This window comes from Periplaneta americana, chromosome 4 (assembly GCF_040183065.1).
Source record: "Periplaneta americana isolate PAMFEO1 chromosome 4, P.americana_PAMFEO1_priV1, whole genome shotgun sequence".
NCBI lineage: Eukaryota > Metazoa > Arthropoda > Insecta > Blattodea > Blattidae > Periplaneta > Periplaneta americana.
Window position 1 is genome coordinate 174,880,530 of NC_091120.1, and position 14,588 is coordinate 174,895,117.

Below are 14,588 nucleotides of genomic sequence, written 5' to 3' on the forward strand. Positions count from 1 at the left end.
ATTTATCTGTACGAATCGGGCAGAAGTGAAGTGATTACAATATGTAAGTAAGGTACTCTGTTATAGAGTAGCTATAGAATTATTATTTCAAGAGGCACAGGATTATGCCCTCCATGTCGACTGATGCTTTGCATTATTTCTTTTGGGGTTACTGTAAAACATTTGTGTTTGTTAAACATCCTACAACTATAGAAGAATTAAAGAATTACATTCCAGAAACAATACAGTAAATTTCAGAAGATATGCTTAAAAATGTTTTCGATAATATGCACACAAAAGAACTGAAGCCCGAATAGAAATGAACGGCCATCATTTTCAACAATTTGTTTAATTATCCAGATTTTGATTTTATTCATTTTAAATGCACTCTTCATATTGTACACTAATGTGCTGTAGACAGTATATTATACATTGCATCATGAATACGTCCGCCTGGATAGCTCAGTTAGTGAGTAAAAACAGTCTTATTGTTAATACTGTACTGTATTTTGAGTAAATAAAAACCTAACGAAAATTATCAAACTGAAAATCGTAATAGCTCCTAGTTTACATAAATAGCTGCAATACTTTTCTTCCCTCCTATACCTAGTAAAGTGATTTCTTTGTATTTTACACTAGTATAGTCAGGTTAATATTAGAAATGTTAGTAGAAACAAAATGATGACTCGGTACAAGGAGAGCGAGAGAAGTACAATAAGAATAAGGGTAATACAAACAGAATAAGGTGAAAATAAGGATAACACGGGGCATGCAATGAGAGCGAAGGGAATAATGCCCTCTACCTCGCATATGCAAGCACACAATCCGAATTTTTTTGCAAATTATGCCACATGTTGGTACGGACTGATGTCCTGTTAAATAAATTACAAGAATCCATGTTTTGAAAGTTTAATGGAAAAATATACAAAAAGGAGCTTGCCAAGTGAAACGATAATATGGGAGGGGTATGCCTATGAAAAAGTACTTATTATGCAAGAGATACATTGTGCTTCACTGTAATGGATGCATGCATAATAAATATCTACCTCTAATGATATACGCGTTTACGTATTTATATTGTAAATATAGTGTATATTAATAATAAACCGCTGTTGATATTGTACATTAGTGCCTATTAATAATGCAACACTATTCATATTGTAGCTATACATTGTAAATATGTTATGTAATGGCTATAACCCCAGATATATTAATGTTATAATGTGATCAGGACTATAACTTCTACAGGGTGATTCACGAGGTTTTACCGTCCTTTACGGAGCTTATTTCTGAAGGCATTTTGAGCAAAAAATAACCTATAAACATAGTTTCTATTCTCATTATTTTCAGAGTTACACTAATTTAAAGTTGTTTGTAAAATACGTTTTTTTTTCTTTGGTTTGTAGGTAAAAGAATAATACAAATAGAGAATGAACCATTCAGAAGTATCATTTCTTTAATTGGCAAGTATTATAAAGCTAAAAATGTGCTGTGAACTTCTTAGTTGCTTCGTACAGACATCTTTTTCAATTTTTAACTAGAAAATTACATTATTCTTACGCACTTATCACAACAATTATTACAAATCACACCACTTCACCGACTTAATTATTTGCAGTTCAGTTTTGCATCCTAATTTACAGTCTTCGAGAGTTTACAACACATTTTAAAAAATGTCGCCGTGCGCTTGAGTACACTTGGCCGCACGCTTGTGAACGGCACTCGTCGCGCTACGTAACTGCATACGGCTATCTTTGATTTCCGTAGCGCTCGCGCTGGCTGCTGACTGCACGCTGACCAAGATCACGCGTTCACAGCAATCCGATCCAATAACGAAACGTAACTCTGTAAATATTGAGAATAGGACCCATGTTTATATGACATTTTGTACTCGGAATGTCTTTGAAAATAAGCTCCGTAAAGGACGGTAAATCCTCGTGAATCACCCTGCATATTGCATATGTTCCAAATAAGTCCATACCAAATATGTAGATGTAGTGCAATTTAGTATAGTGAGTATTTTTCTGTTGTTTATTAACTAGACCGTAAACACCATTCGTCACTTGCTTACTTGATTACATGTCCATCAGTCACTCATATCCTCTGTGTTTTTATTCTTTGTACTGTCTTAATGGTTTTTGAGTATAGACAACTTATGCAAACTGCGTGGTGGTGGTGGTGGTGGTGGTAGTTATTCCATATTTATAAATCCTATTTTACATGGACTATTATATGTTAAAGACACATTTTTTAGTCCCGTATCATTTAAAGGAGGCGACGTTAAGATGAGTGGAGAGGGTTGGATGACGTAAGCCGTCCTTGAGTATACACCAGGCATGTCAGAAATCAGACTCTGAATGTGCAGTTATGTGCGCGGATCGCCGGTCTGTGCGGACTGCATCATTCAAGGGTTGCTCTTACCAGTTCTTAGCTGGAGAGGTGTACAATAATCTATTCTGCGCTTCTAGGGATGGATTAAATAGGCATTTGGACATTATAAACACATTTAACAGAAGGAAAAAACACTGTTATTATCAGTGTCTGCATTTGACAATTCCAATACAAAAAACTTTAGGCTTACTCAGTTATACTTGACAAAGTAGTGGTTTGTAAAGCATAATTTAATAAAATGATTTTTATATAATATTTGAAGAAAAAGAACATTGCAGTAATTTCGAAACAACAAAAAACGAACACAGTATTTCATTTTACATAGTAGGTACTAACTATTTTAAATAATAGACTCTATTCTTTCATTGTTCGTCAAGCATTATTATTTATTGGGACCATTGGTACACAAATGTTAAAGAAAATATACTCCCAATTAATTATATGCAGTAGGACATTGTGAAGCTTTTACACTGGAATAATTTCCTTGTTGTATGTCAATATAAATTAACATTAATATTAATAAATGACATAAATTAAGCTTAGAATTTAAATTCACATGTAGTTTATTTAGAAAACGTTGAGAGCAAGAATCGACAAGTTGGAAGCGTTACTGAAAGAAATTAAAAATGTAGTTCACAAGCTGTGAAGCGACGATATTCCATTTTGTGTCAGGTTTAAAGATTTATTAATGTAAGTATATTAGCGTACATAATATAGTGACATGAGACGGAAAAGTTGTCATTATATATTTTTTTAGAAAATTTTTCCGCCTTGCAAATAGTTGCTTACAACCTCAAGAGCCTTAATGTATTCCTCACAATATTCTCATCACTTACCAGCTTATGAAATGAAAGTCGTAAGTCGTCTAATCTTTGATGGCTGTGTTAGTACAGACTCTAAAAACAACGCCAATGTCAAGTTCGTTTTGCCGTGAGAGTACTGATTAACTTTACTAATCTGATCTAAACTGTCACAACACTATTCTGATCAAAATCTTTCATTTTAAAATAATTATTGTTGGCTGAGGAAAACATTATAACAATTATGTTATATGATTCATAATTTTCCATCTTCGTTATCTGTGAACTTCTCACTTTATATATCATAACTAGGGAACGGAATTTGGAGCTGTAAAAGCTAGTATTGGCATCTACACAGCCATTTGTTTACAATCCTTTATACCAAGTCCTCCCCTCCATGACATACTCCCAGATCTCTGCACGTCAACAACAGGTGAACGGGACAGTTGTCGCGTAAGAACTTCAACATACAGGTTTGCATTTCAGAGTAGTTAAGTGCAGGTATAATGCCGAAAGTGAAACCAACTAACAATACAAAATTAAGAGCTGGGGGTCATGGTTAGAAGCTTGCAATTATTACGCACATCACCTCCAATCTGTGAAGAAATTGGTCCAGTCTTTCGATCCCGATGATGCCGTTGCGATTCAGATATGCCAGGAACTGCTAAATGATAGAACAATCGAGAAAGAAGTCATGGATATTAAACCAAATTTTGGATATTTACCGGATGCCATTATTCAATTGGAAAAGTCAGGAGTAGAAATAGTTGAGCAAATAAATATTATGAGGACTATTGTAAATAAACTGAGTGCAGTAGAAGGTGAAGTAGGAAAACGTGTTGGTGAAAAAATTAACAGAGTTTTAATTAAAAATTATGGGTACGGTATTCTTAGTCGGATTTCAGATGTACTAACAAAAACGTGTTCCAATGATGTCATTCAACATGCTAATTTAATTGACGTATCTTGTTTCAAGTACTCTCCAATTGTCTCTGCAGATGTTAAAAAATTTCCTTCCTTGCAACAGAGCAAAGTTGTATTTTGAAAATTTGAAAATAATATTTACAATTTATTATAACAAGGCACAGCAGGAATAATTGTTTCATGAACAAAACACAGCATTAATTGAAAATGTCATTTCGTTTGGTTCTACATTTTGTTCAATATTTAATGATACTGTATTGGGCTATATTGTAAATATTGCAATATATATTGCATATATTGTAAATATTGTAGTATACGTTGTATACATATTATATTTCCTGACAGAAAAACACACATATTCAGAGGCGAGTTCCATACAGAATATAACTGTCTATCAACCATCAATGTGTCTACTAACACGCGAAGATGCAGAGGTTGATATTTAACTATGTATATTTGTAATGTTGTTTATTGGTGTCTTGTGCGTTGCCAAGAAAAGCACATGTAGTTAAAAAAGAAATGCAGATTATGTATGTAGGTAGGTCACTATATGTCATTAAATATTCAATTTGTTTATTCTGAAATACGTTTACAGCACGTTGCGTGTAAGTTTGTATGAAGTGGACTGTACTCGTCCATGCTCTGTGACGCAGCTCGCTTGACAGTCACTGATCTACGAATATCTATACTACGTTTCACCATTCTTTATAATACTCCAAATCCCTTTCCCTAATCATAACTCATTCACAGACAGCCAAATCAGTACCCGTTCTGAAACTGAGTTACTGAAAGAAAGCTGATATGCTGTTGCAGGTCTGTATAGCCCTGTCACGTTCTCCTCCAAGGCGATTCACTCCCGCCAGGTAGGGGGATAGAAAGTGCACATCGCACAGAGACCACTGCACAATGTGCAGGGTTTTGACATGTCTGGTATACACGGAGCGCATGACAACGTGCTACTACTGGTTTCGGGGTTAGAATACAGACCGCCGAATTATATCCGTGTTCATGCTAACTTAGTTAATTAGTGTTTACAGTACTGATGCAGTGTAATGCCGAAAACAAGAAAAAGTCATTGCTTGGACGTTTAAAGATGATGGTGGAATATGTTGGAAATTGGAAAGAACTTTAGTAAGTCAATATTTTATTTAAAAAACTTAAAATTGTTACGTGTTAAAAATTTTAAAAAAGGTTATGTACCTTAGACAGACGGCCCGTTTCGACGCCGGTTCTGCGTCATCTTCAGTGTCCTACGAACTACTGATGTTCCTGTTGATCTTGCTTACTCATACTCTTGTATGCAAGATCAACAGGAACATAAGTAGTTCGTAGGACACTGAAGATGACTCAGAACCGGCGTCGAAACGGGCAGTCTGTCTAAGGTACATAACCTTTTTTAAAAATTTTAACACTTTTAACGTGTCGCTAAACAATTTTAAGTTTTTTTTAAAATAAGTGTTAACGTGAACCAGAATCAATCAATATTTTATTGTATTAGGGCAGTGATGTCAACTGACGCCCATAGGAGCAAGCGCGCGCTTTAGAGCCCAGGGGAGCCTGAGCGCTTTACAGCGGAAAGGAAAGAGACAGTATATGCCGCTTGGTCGAGCTATACTGGGTGTTCAGTTCAAAGTGTGTCATGGCTCGCTGTATGCCGTCATGTGGCTAGTCGATGAGCCTAGAGAATTCAATCTTCCTACACTTCCGCAGAGGTGTATTACTTATGTGCCAAAGAAGTTGCCTAGCAAGTACGGCGTTCATTCAGAAGAGTACTTACCGATACGTACGGTAACGCCGGTAGTTGCAGGAATGTGAACTGTTTCGAAACATGTATTGAGGTGAGTTTTTTCTTACTGTCGGGATATGTGGAGAGGGTTAAGACGATTACTTACGTATTTGTTGACATTAACTTCGACGGTCAACATGGACACTGAGCGTTTGATTTGTATTGTGGAATGTTGCGGTGCGCAAACGATGATAACAAATACCCTGCGTACGACTTGGCCGCGCAAAACACAGTTCGAAGGAGGTTATGGTAGCACACAGACCGTACAGACCGCCATCTGTTGCTACGACGTTCAAGTTATACCGCACACGTTCTCAAGTTCAGATTGAACGCCTTGATTAATAGGCAACTTCTCTGACACAAAAGCTGAAACTCGCTTCAAATCGCTGACTCATCAACAGTGACATCATGACACACTTTGAAATGAACAATCAGTATAAGTACAGGGATGACCAGCATTGATTCAATAGATAAAGGGAAGAGAACTTATTAAAACTGTATCCATGTTAATTTTTAGATTTGTCTGAGAAGTATAAGTGTATTATAAGATTGTAAGTTTTAATTTTAATTCTCATTTTTCACAAGTTTCCTTTTTTATTCAAAAGGAATATTTTCTCAACTTTTTTACAGAAAAGTGAAATTTTCAGATATGTTTGTTTAGTAGCTTACAGGTACTGAAACAATGTTTTGTAAATCTTATATATCGTAAATTAGTTATTACTGAAGATAATGTATTAAAATGTTTGAAAATATTGGCATGGAAAATGTTTGTAAGGAAATGAATTAACAAAGCAAATACTGTTACATCACAAACAAAAGATAAAGTATGTGCCTATGTGTTGGTACAACGTGAGGTCTATAGCTTCAGCAGATTTCGAGATAATTTAATATTCTGATAACAGAAAGTTGCGTACCAATATCATCTAAAAACATAATGCGATAAGAGTTTTATTAAGTAATATTAGTTACAGTTAAAGCATGTACTTAGGCAACTTTGCTTTGTACTGTAATATTGTTTTGATTACTTTTATAAGGCTAAAGATACCATCAATATCAATTTCAACTTATCATGTCATACTTAGTGTCTTTCTTTGGGATAACACTTTCTTTATGAATGATATGTTTAATTCACTTAGTACAATATAGTTGTAGGTATTATGGAATTTGTGTGAATATTCCTTCTTTACTCTTTATTATGTTATTAACGTTTAAAATACAACTGCAATATTAGGCTAATAAATAGGTGTTAGCGCTTTTGTTTTACAGACAATATAGAAAATAACAAACAGAAAGAAGCCATATAAAATTAGCGACATAAAATTTCACGTTCCGTTTGAAGTTTGTGCACCACTGTTTTCTTAATCCAACAGGCTGCTTATTTCTCTTTCCATACCTAGCGCTTAACGCCCGCGCACGACGTCAAGGTTAGAAAAATGCGCTTGCTTTGACATCACTGTATTAGGGTACTTTATTTCTTCTAATCTTTATATACTTTCTTCTAATCGTGTAATAGACAATTAAATCCCACTCGAGTTTTGATTTTCTCTAGATAAATCAAAATTTCTAGTGAGCTTGCTATTGATAAAACAAAAGTGTTTGCATTTAAAGGAAAAGACCCTATACCCAGCAAAATACGAGTATGTCTCAATTAGAAATTATTGGAATGAGTGAACAAATGTAACTACCTTGGATATTCGTTATCATTTACACATGACCTTGGCATACAAAATAAAATTACCAAATTTATAAAACCATTATGCATAGTAAATACAGTTTTCAAACCATCATTAGTTCGGAGGGATACACGAATCAAAATTGATAAAACTCTTGCCCGACCAGTTTTATCTTACGGATGTGAGGCTCGGATCATAAAGACACCTGACTCCTCAAGAATAATCACTGCCGAGAGGAAGTTCATGAGGTGCAAAGCAGGAGTCACAAAATGGGACCACAAAGAAATGATGATATCCTGAAAAAAACTCAAATTACATAACAGTAGAGGAGTAGTCGTTAGCACTCGCTGAAATGGGTAAAGGGTAAGCGGAGCCGTCCCGTGTGCCCCGTCGTGCAGCAGGAAGAGGTAGAGAGCATACCCGCTAGCAGCTACGAGTACAGCCCTGTTACTTTATGGTGACAGCTCGTCGACGCGAGAGAGGAGAAGGTTCGACTGCGGGAGGGAGACCGATTCGAGACGGAGGGAGCGTCTTATGAATGGAGGGAGGGAAATACAGTCATATTAGAAATGAAGTCTCACGTTGCAGCGTCTGCATAATTTTGAGCTCCTGTCACTGTGTTCACTTCATACTCCGGAACAATAGTTACTAATAAACACTAAAGTAGTAAACTAATGGAAATACAATGCGCAGGAGTTCGAAACAATAATAAACACCAAAGAAGTAAACTAATGTGGAAATACAATGAGCAGCAGTTTGGAACAATAATCACTAATAAACACTAAAGTAGTAAACTAATGGAAATACAATGCGCAGGAGTTCGAAACAATAATAAACACCAAAGAAGTAAACTAATGTGGAAATACAATGAGCAGCAGTTTGGAACAATAATCACTAATAAACACTAAAGTAGTAAACTAATGGAAATACAATTAGCAGGAGTTCGGAACAATAATAAACAATAAAGAAGTAAACTAATGTGGAAATACAATGAGCAGCAGTTCGGAACAATACTCACTAATAAACACTAATGTGGAAATACAATGAGCAGCAATCGAATCAGTATATTTAACAGTAATCACTAATGAACAATGAAATATTCTCATGCGAAAATATCGGTAATGTTCATCAGTGCTTCACTGTTACCTTTCCCACCACCACCACCACCACCACCACCACCACCACCATCATCATCATCATCATCCATGTAAAAAGATGGAGCGGCCTTCTTCTCTGTACTTCTTTATTTTCCTCAAATACTGCAAACTTTTGGCCCTAATGCTGTGATGCTCGACCAGAATTTGGCGATTATTTTGTGTTTTTTTTTTCAATGAAATCCTAATTTCAAAATAACTTTCCTCAAAGTCGAGATACCTCCCTGAAAGTCGACAGTCTTTCAATTTCAATAATTATATATATATATATATATATATATATATATATATATATATATATATATATATATATATATATATATTTTAAGTGTGGGCCGCTATTTCTGTGAAATATAGAACTTGTGCTTTGGTTCGTCTTATGACAGCTTCATTAAAGTTGTCCACAGTTGATTTTGGCGCCGATTATCAATGTCTTTAGTCTCCCTTATTATTTGGCTAACACAGCTCTCAGACACAGCGGTAAAGTCTGCTACAAGTTTTCCAACATTTGTTACGGTTTTTCTTCCGACGCTATCTTCATAAAGCGCTACACGTTGCTCACGACTTCTCGCGACTGCGAATGCAATACCCGACCTTTCAGTTTGCTTCTAACAGGCAGCATTTTCACAAACAGAACATAGCAGTGAATCTAGACAATAAATACTACATACTAAACAATACAAAACAGAAGCACACAACTATTTAAGTAACTAAATGAAATGTACGTACCAAACACACTAAATTGCAATACACAAGACAGTGGTGGTGTAGTACGTCCTTATCGCGACTGTACGCCCACACTAACGCTCCCGAGATGTGACCGCTAACGCAGCCAGGGGAAGACTAAAAGGAACACCCCTTCGAACAAACAGTGAACTCGCCCAAACCACTGCGTCGCCAGGCCAGAGCTGTCACCATAAAGTAACTGGCCTGTACACCATAATGCAGTGTGTTCTCCGCGGGTAAGAGACGATAACCCCAGGTAGAGCATCGATTATCCGAATACCGATCAACCAAAATATCGGTTAACCGAATGCATTCAAGTCGGCAAATTCAAATTTGCTAGCGTACCATGTAGAAGTTCCGCTAGCGCTGCTTGCGAGATTTTGCTGCAAAAAAAAAAAAAAAAAAAAAAAACGAGTCTCAGCTCTGAAGCAAAAAAAAAATGGATTTCTTTTCCTACACTGTAGACTTACTTTAATGGTCATTTTGAACTTATCAAACTAGACTAGTGAGTTCTCTGTGTTATTTGTAAGACGTGTGATACAAAATATATACTGTATATACAGTTTTGTGTTTAATATCAGTGTTTCTTTGTTTCATACTGCTCCTATGACACCGGTCCAATTGCTTTCGTAAATGATCGGTTATCCGAAAAATCAGTTATCTGAACACCTCCCGTTCCCAATTGTTTCGGATAATCGATGCTCTACTGTATTACAATATGTTAATCATATCGAAAGGAAGGATGGAACACTCATTCCGAAACAAATTAAGAACTCTACAATATCTAAAAGTCTTCTTTTTTTGCATTGTATGTCCCCTGTGTTCAATTTGTTATAGACTGTATTCAGATGTTTTCCACCTGAAGGTGACTTTTTATAAGTCGAAAATATTCGTGGTAATAATATTGTAACATGACATGACAGAAAATTAATTCTGTATTTGTAAAAAATTTGACAAGTTGCAGATTGAAATTATATAACACAATATTTTAATATTTATTTTTTGTTTATTTTTTACCTGATCAGAGGTATAACTTTGTTGCATAGATTGCTCGTTGTCGTCGAACAAGGTAAACATACTGTATGTCAAACCAGGCATGGAATCTTCAGATGACTGAAGCAGACATAATGTCAAAAGTAATTACGCCAATGCTATTGAATGAGTGGTGCGCAATATTGGCGAGCCGGGCTGTAGCTCTGATACCACTTACAAATATTCGCGAGGCTATTCTGTTAACCCCCGTCGCCTCATATCCACTTGATTTGATCTATTTGTGGTCTACTGTGTTCGCTATTGCCACAGTAAATGGAGCAAAGAGGATACTGTGGTCTAGACCAGTGATATTCAACCGCTGGGTCGCGACCCGCTAATGGATCGGATATGGTCGATCGCCTAAAATTTACGAGGCCGCAGCTGGATTAGATTTGGTCCGCATCTGGACATCTCGGCTCTAAAGAACAGCAGGCATAGAGTCGCGTCCCTCAAGGGCTATTATATTATTATTATTATTATTATTATTATTATTATTATTATTATTATTATTATTATTATTATTATTATTATTATTATTATTTCCTGTTTTCAGTCGGTGGCTCTGCAGTTCCTAGATGACATTCCCGAGTTGAAAGTGAGCAGCGAATGTCTCACAGGCATCGTCATCACCTGTCAGTTCATGCATCAAAGTGTTGTAGACGCCAGCGAAATGTACCTTCAGGTACGTCCAAAATGAAATTAATTTCCTTATTATCCAGTTTACTGTGTCACGAAGCTTGAGGTGATTTTTTGCATTTCTCGCGATACAATGCTCCAAGCGGTAAGCAACTGAAAGTATAGGATATTTCAAAAGTCAGACTCATTTCACCGGCATTATCACCTTCATCTCATTCAGACGCTAAATAATCTAAGATGTTGGTCAAGCGTCGTAAAATAACATACTATAAAATTAATGGTGGAGTTAACACGCATAATTCAAGTTCTTTTTCCGATCAAAGACATCAGTAGGCACTTTCCAAAAATGTGGCCTCCGCGATCTCCAGATTTAAATCCGGCCGACTTTTGGTTGTGGGGTTATCTTAAAGAACTAGTTTTCCTGACACATCCAACAACCCTACTGCAACTGAAAGATGCCATCTCGGAAGAAATTGCCAATATTTCCAAGAATTTATCTGCAAAATCCTGTGCATGGTGTCGCAAACAGAATGCTGTACGTTGAACAAGAGAACGGCGGACATCTTCCTAATGTTCTGTAAATCCCGTTGTTTGCCAACACTGTGATGTTTTTGTTTTTTCCCTATCTCAAATATTATATTTATAGCGGTTTAATGTTTGAACTGACTTTTGAAATACCTTATGCTTATACTAGGAACAATAGACTGTGCGATAGTAGCGATCCTAGTGGTTAGCAACTAAAGTTCAATTGTCACTGGATGCATATTCCATACGCATTGAGCTTCGTTACTGTATGTACTAGACTGTGCTACTACAGTTTTTTTCTTAGTTGACGTACAGACGTTAACGCGACATGTATGTATGTATGTATTTATTTACACTGCAAGTGGGCAAGCACCCGGTGGCAGTGGTATATACAATATTAACAATACACAGTTAAAATGATAAGCAATACACAATTAAATTTACAATACATAATAAAATTTACAACACATATACAATTTTATACACAATACAATAAGAATACACAATACAATTTAACACAATAATAAAACATAAAATAAAACACCTAATTTTACAACACAACCTACATGATTATGTATAGGTCCTACATAATTTTCAATAGTCTTTCACTTTACTCTCATCTCATTCCCTGTAGTGGCACTATGACGCATTTCACTGACACTTTAGCACACATTTCACTGACACTCTGTAACACATTTCACTGACACTATAGAACACATTTCATTGACGCTATAAATTATCACTGATCGGAACTGTTCACTGCACTGTAAAACCATAACTTCACTGACTCACCTCGCTTCACTGATACAACAGTTCAAATAAGTCAAATAATTGCATTCTTATGCATACTGTACTTATAAACAGAACTACATTTAAACTAAACATTTCTAGTCTAAGGCCCCCTTACACGCTATTTTTAAATAATTTACAATTCAAACCAATGAAGTAAACTCGTCAGGCTAGATAAATACATGCCACCTTAAAAAAATTAAATGTTGAATGTCACCTTAATTTTAATTTTCACTTTATACACAACTCTTTAAATTATTCTTGAATCTCCTTAAGGAAGGACAGCCCTCAAAGACCGCTGCAGGTAGGTCATTCCAATCATTTATAGTTCTATTTAAAAATGAGAATTTACCTACATCCGTTTTCTGTTTCCTACATTTGATTTTAAAATCATGATCGTTCCTACCATAGTACGTTGGCTTTTCTAACCGAGCCGTTATGTCTACCCATGCTTTCTGACCTAGATGTGCTCTATACAATGATGTTATTCTAGTTTTCCTACGTCTGTTTTCCAAAGTTTCCCATTTAAGTTCTTTTATCGTATCGTTCCCATCTTCTCTTTTACCTTTAACAAATTTAGCTGCCCTATACTGGATTCTTTCTAAGGAATTTATCTGATATATTCTATAGGGATCCCAACATGTAGTTCCGTATTCCATTAACGGTCGCACTAATGTTAGATATGCTATTTCCCTCGATTTGGGGCTAGCCTTTCTCAAGATTCTCATAATAAAGTGAAGTGCCCTCCATGCTTTGCCTGTAACATTATCAACATGCTCTCCCCAAGAAAGTTTGGAGTTTAAATACACTCCTAGGTATTTACAACATTGTTCTTGCGGAATTACAACACCACTGAATTCGTAATTAAGAGTAGTTTCCTCTCGGGTTTTACAAAATGTTATAGATTTACTTTTAGAACCATTTATTTTCATCCTATGCTTTAACGCCCAGTTGTAAATTTTATTCAAGTCTGTTTGAATAGCATCTACATCTGAATTATTTCTAATCTTTCTATAGATAATGCAGTCGTCTGCAAATAGCCTCACATTTGATGTAATATCCTGGCATAGGTCATTTACGTATATTATAAAGAGTAATGGACCCAGAACGCTGCCCTGTGGCACCCCTGAACTTATATTTCCAATTTCCGATATTTCATGACCTACTCTAACTCTCTGGGTTCTACCTTTTAAGAATTCTTGGATCCATAGCACCACTCTTTTATCTATTCCTAGCCTACTTAACTTATCTATTAATATGTCATGTGGCACCAAATCAAATGCTTTCGAAAAGTCAATCACAACTGCATCGATTCTTCCGCCTCTATCTACCTCTTCAGCTAGATCCTGAACCAGCGACGTAATTTGACTATCACATGAGAAGCCTTCCCTAAAACCATGCTGGCGGTTGTAAAACCAGTCTTTCGCATTTAGAACATGACGAATATAATCCGATATCAAATGCTCCATGACTTTACATACGACAGATGTAAGGCTAATCGGTCTGTAGTTTCCGACATCTAATTTATTTCCACCTTTATGTATGGGTACCACTATAGCTGATTTCCAGTCACATGGAATAGCTGCATTGTTTATGGAAACATGAAATATACGCATTAAGTATGGAATTATGGCCTCGGAACCTAATTTAAGAATCTCTGTAGCAATACTATCTGGTCCTCGAGACTTCCGATTTTTTAATTTCGTTATTCTCTCTCTAACCCCTTTGGAAGTTATTTTGAAAGTCGAATTTGGTTCACATTCACGGTCTGTGACACAACCACTCCTATCAGCGGGATTATTATTATTATTATTATTATTATTATTATTATTATTATTATTATTATTGAAAACCGAAATGAAATAGGAATTTAATAAGTCGGCCTTTTCTTTGTCATCAGTTATACTTTTTCCGTTCTGATTTCGTAAAAGCACTACTCCTTCATTTTTCCCTTTTCTCCTGCGTACATAATTATAAAACTGTCTCCAATTGTTACTTTCATCTTCTTTTAAAATAGTTTTTAGAAAATTTTCCTGAGCTAACCTTTTTTCACACTCAAGTTTCTTAATTAATTCAACATATTTTTCCCAATGCTCATGGCTCTGTTTACGTTTGCTAAATGCGCGCCTTGTCTTTTTCTTTAAGTAGCGAATATAATTAGTGTAATATTCTG

The 14,588-nt window shown here is 35.7% G+C and overlaps 1 protein-coding gene across 1 annotated transcript in view; it reads left to right on the forward strand.

The window, feature by feature from the left end:
* LOC138698450 (dynein axonemal heavy chain 1-like) overlaps positions 1–14,588 on the forward strand; it is a 629,600-nt gene that overhangs the window by 372,224 nt on the left and 242,788 nt on the right. Inside the window, exon 10 of the mRNA XM_069824385.1 lies at positions 11,019–11,147. Coding sequence (XP_069680486.1) covers positions 11,019–11,147 — 129 coding nt within the window. The remainder of the gene's footprint in view (positions 1–11,018; positions 11,148–14,588) is intronic.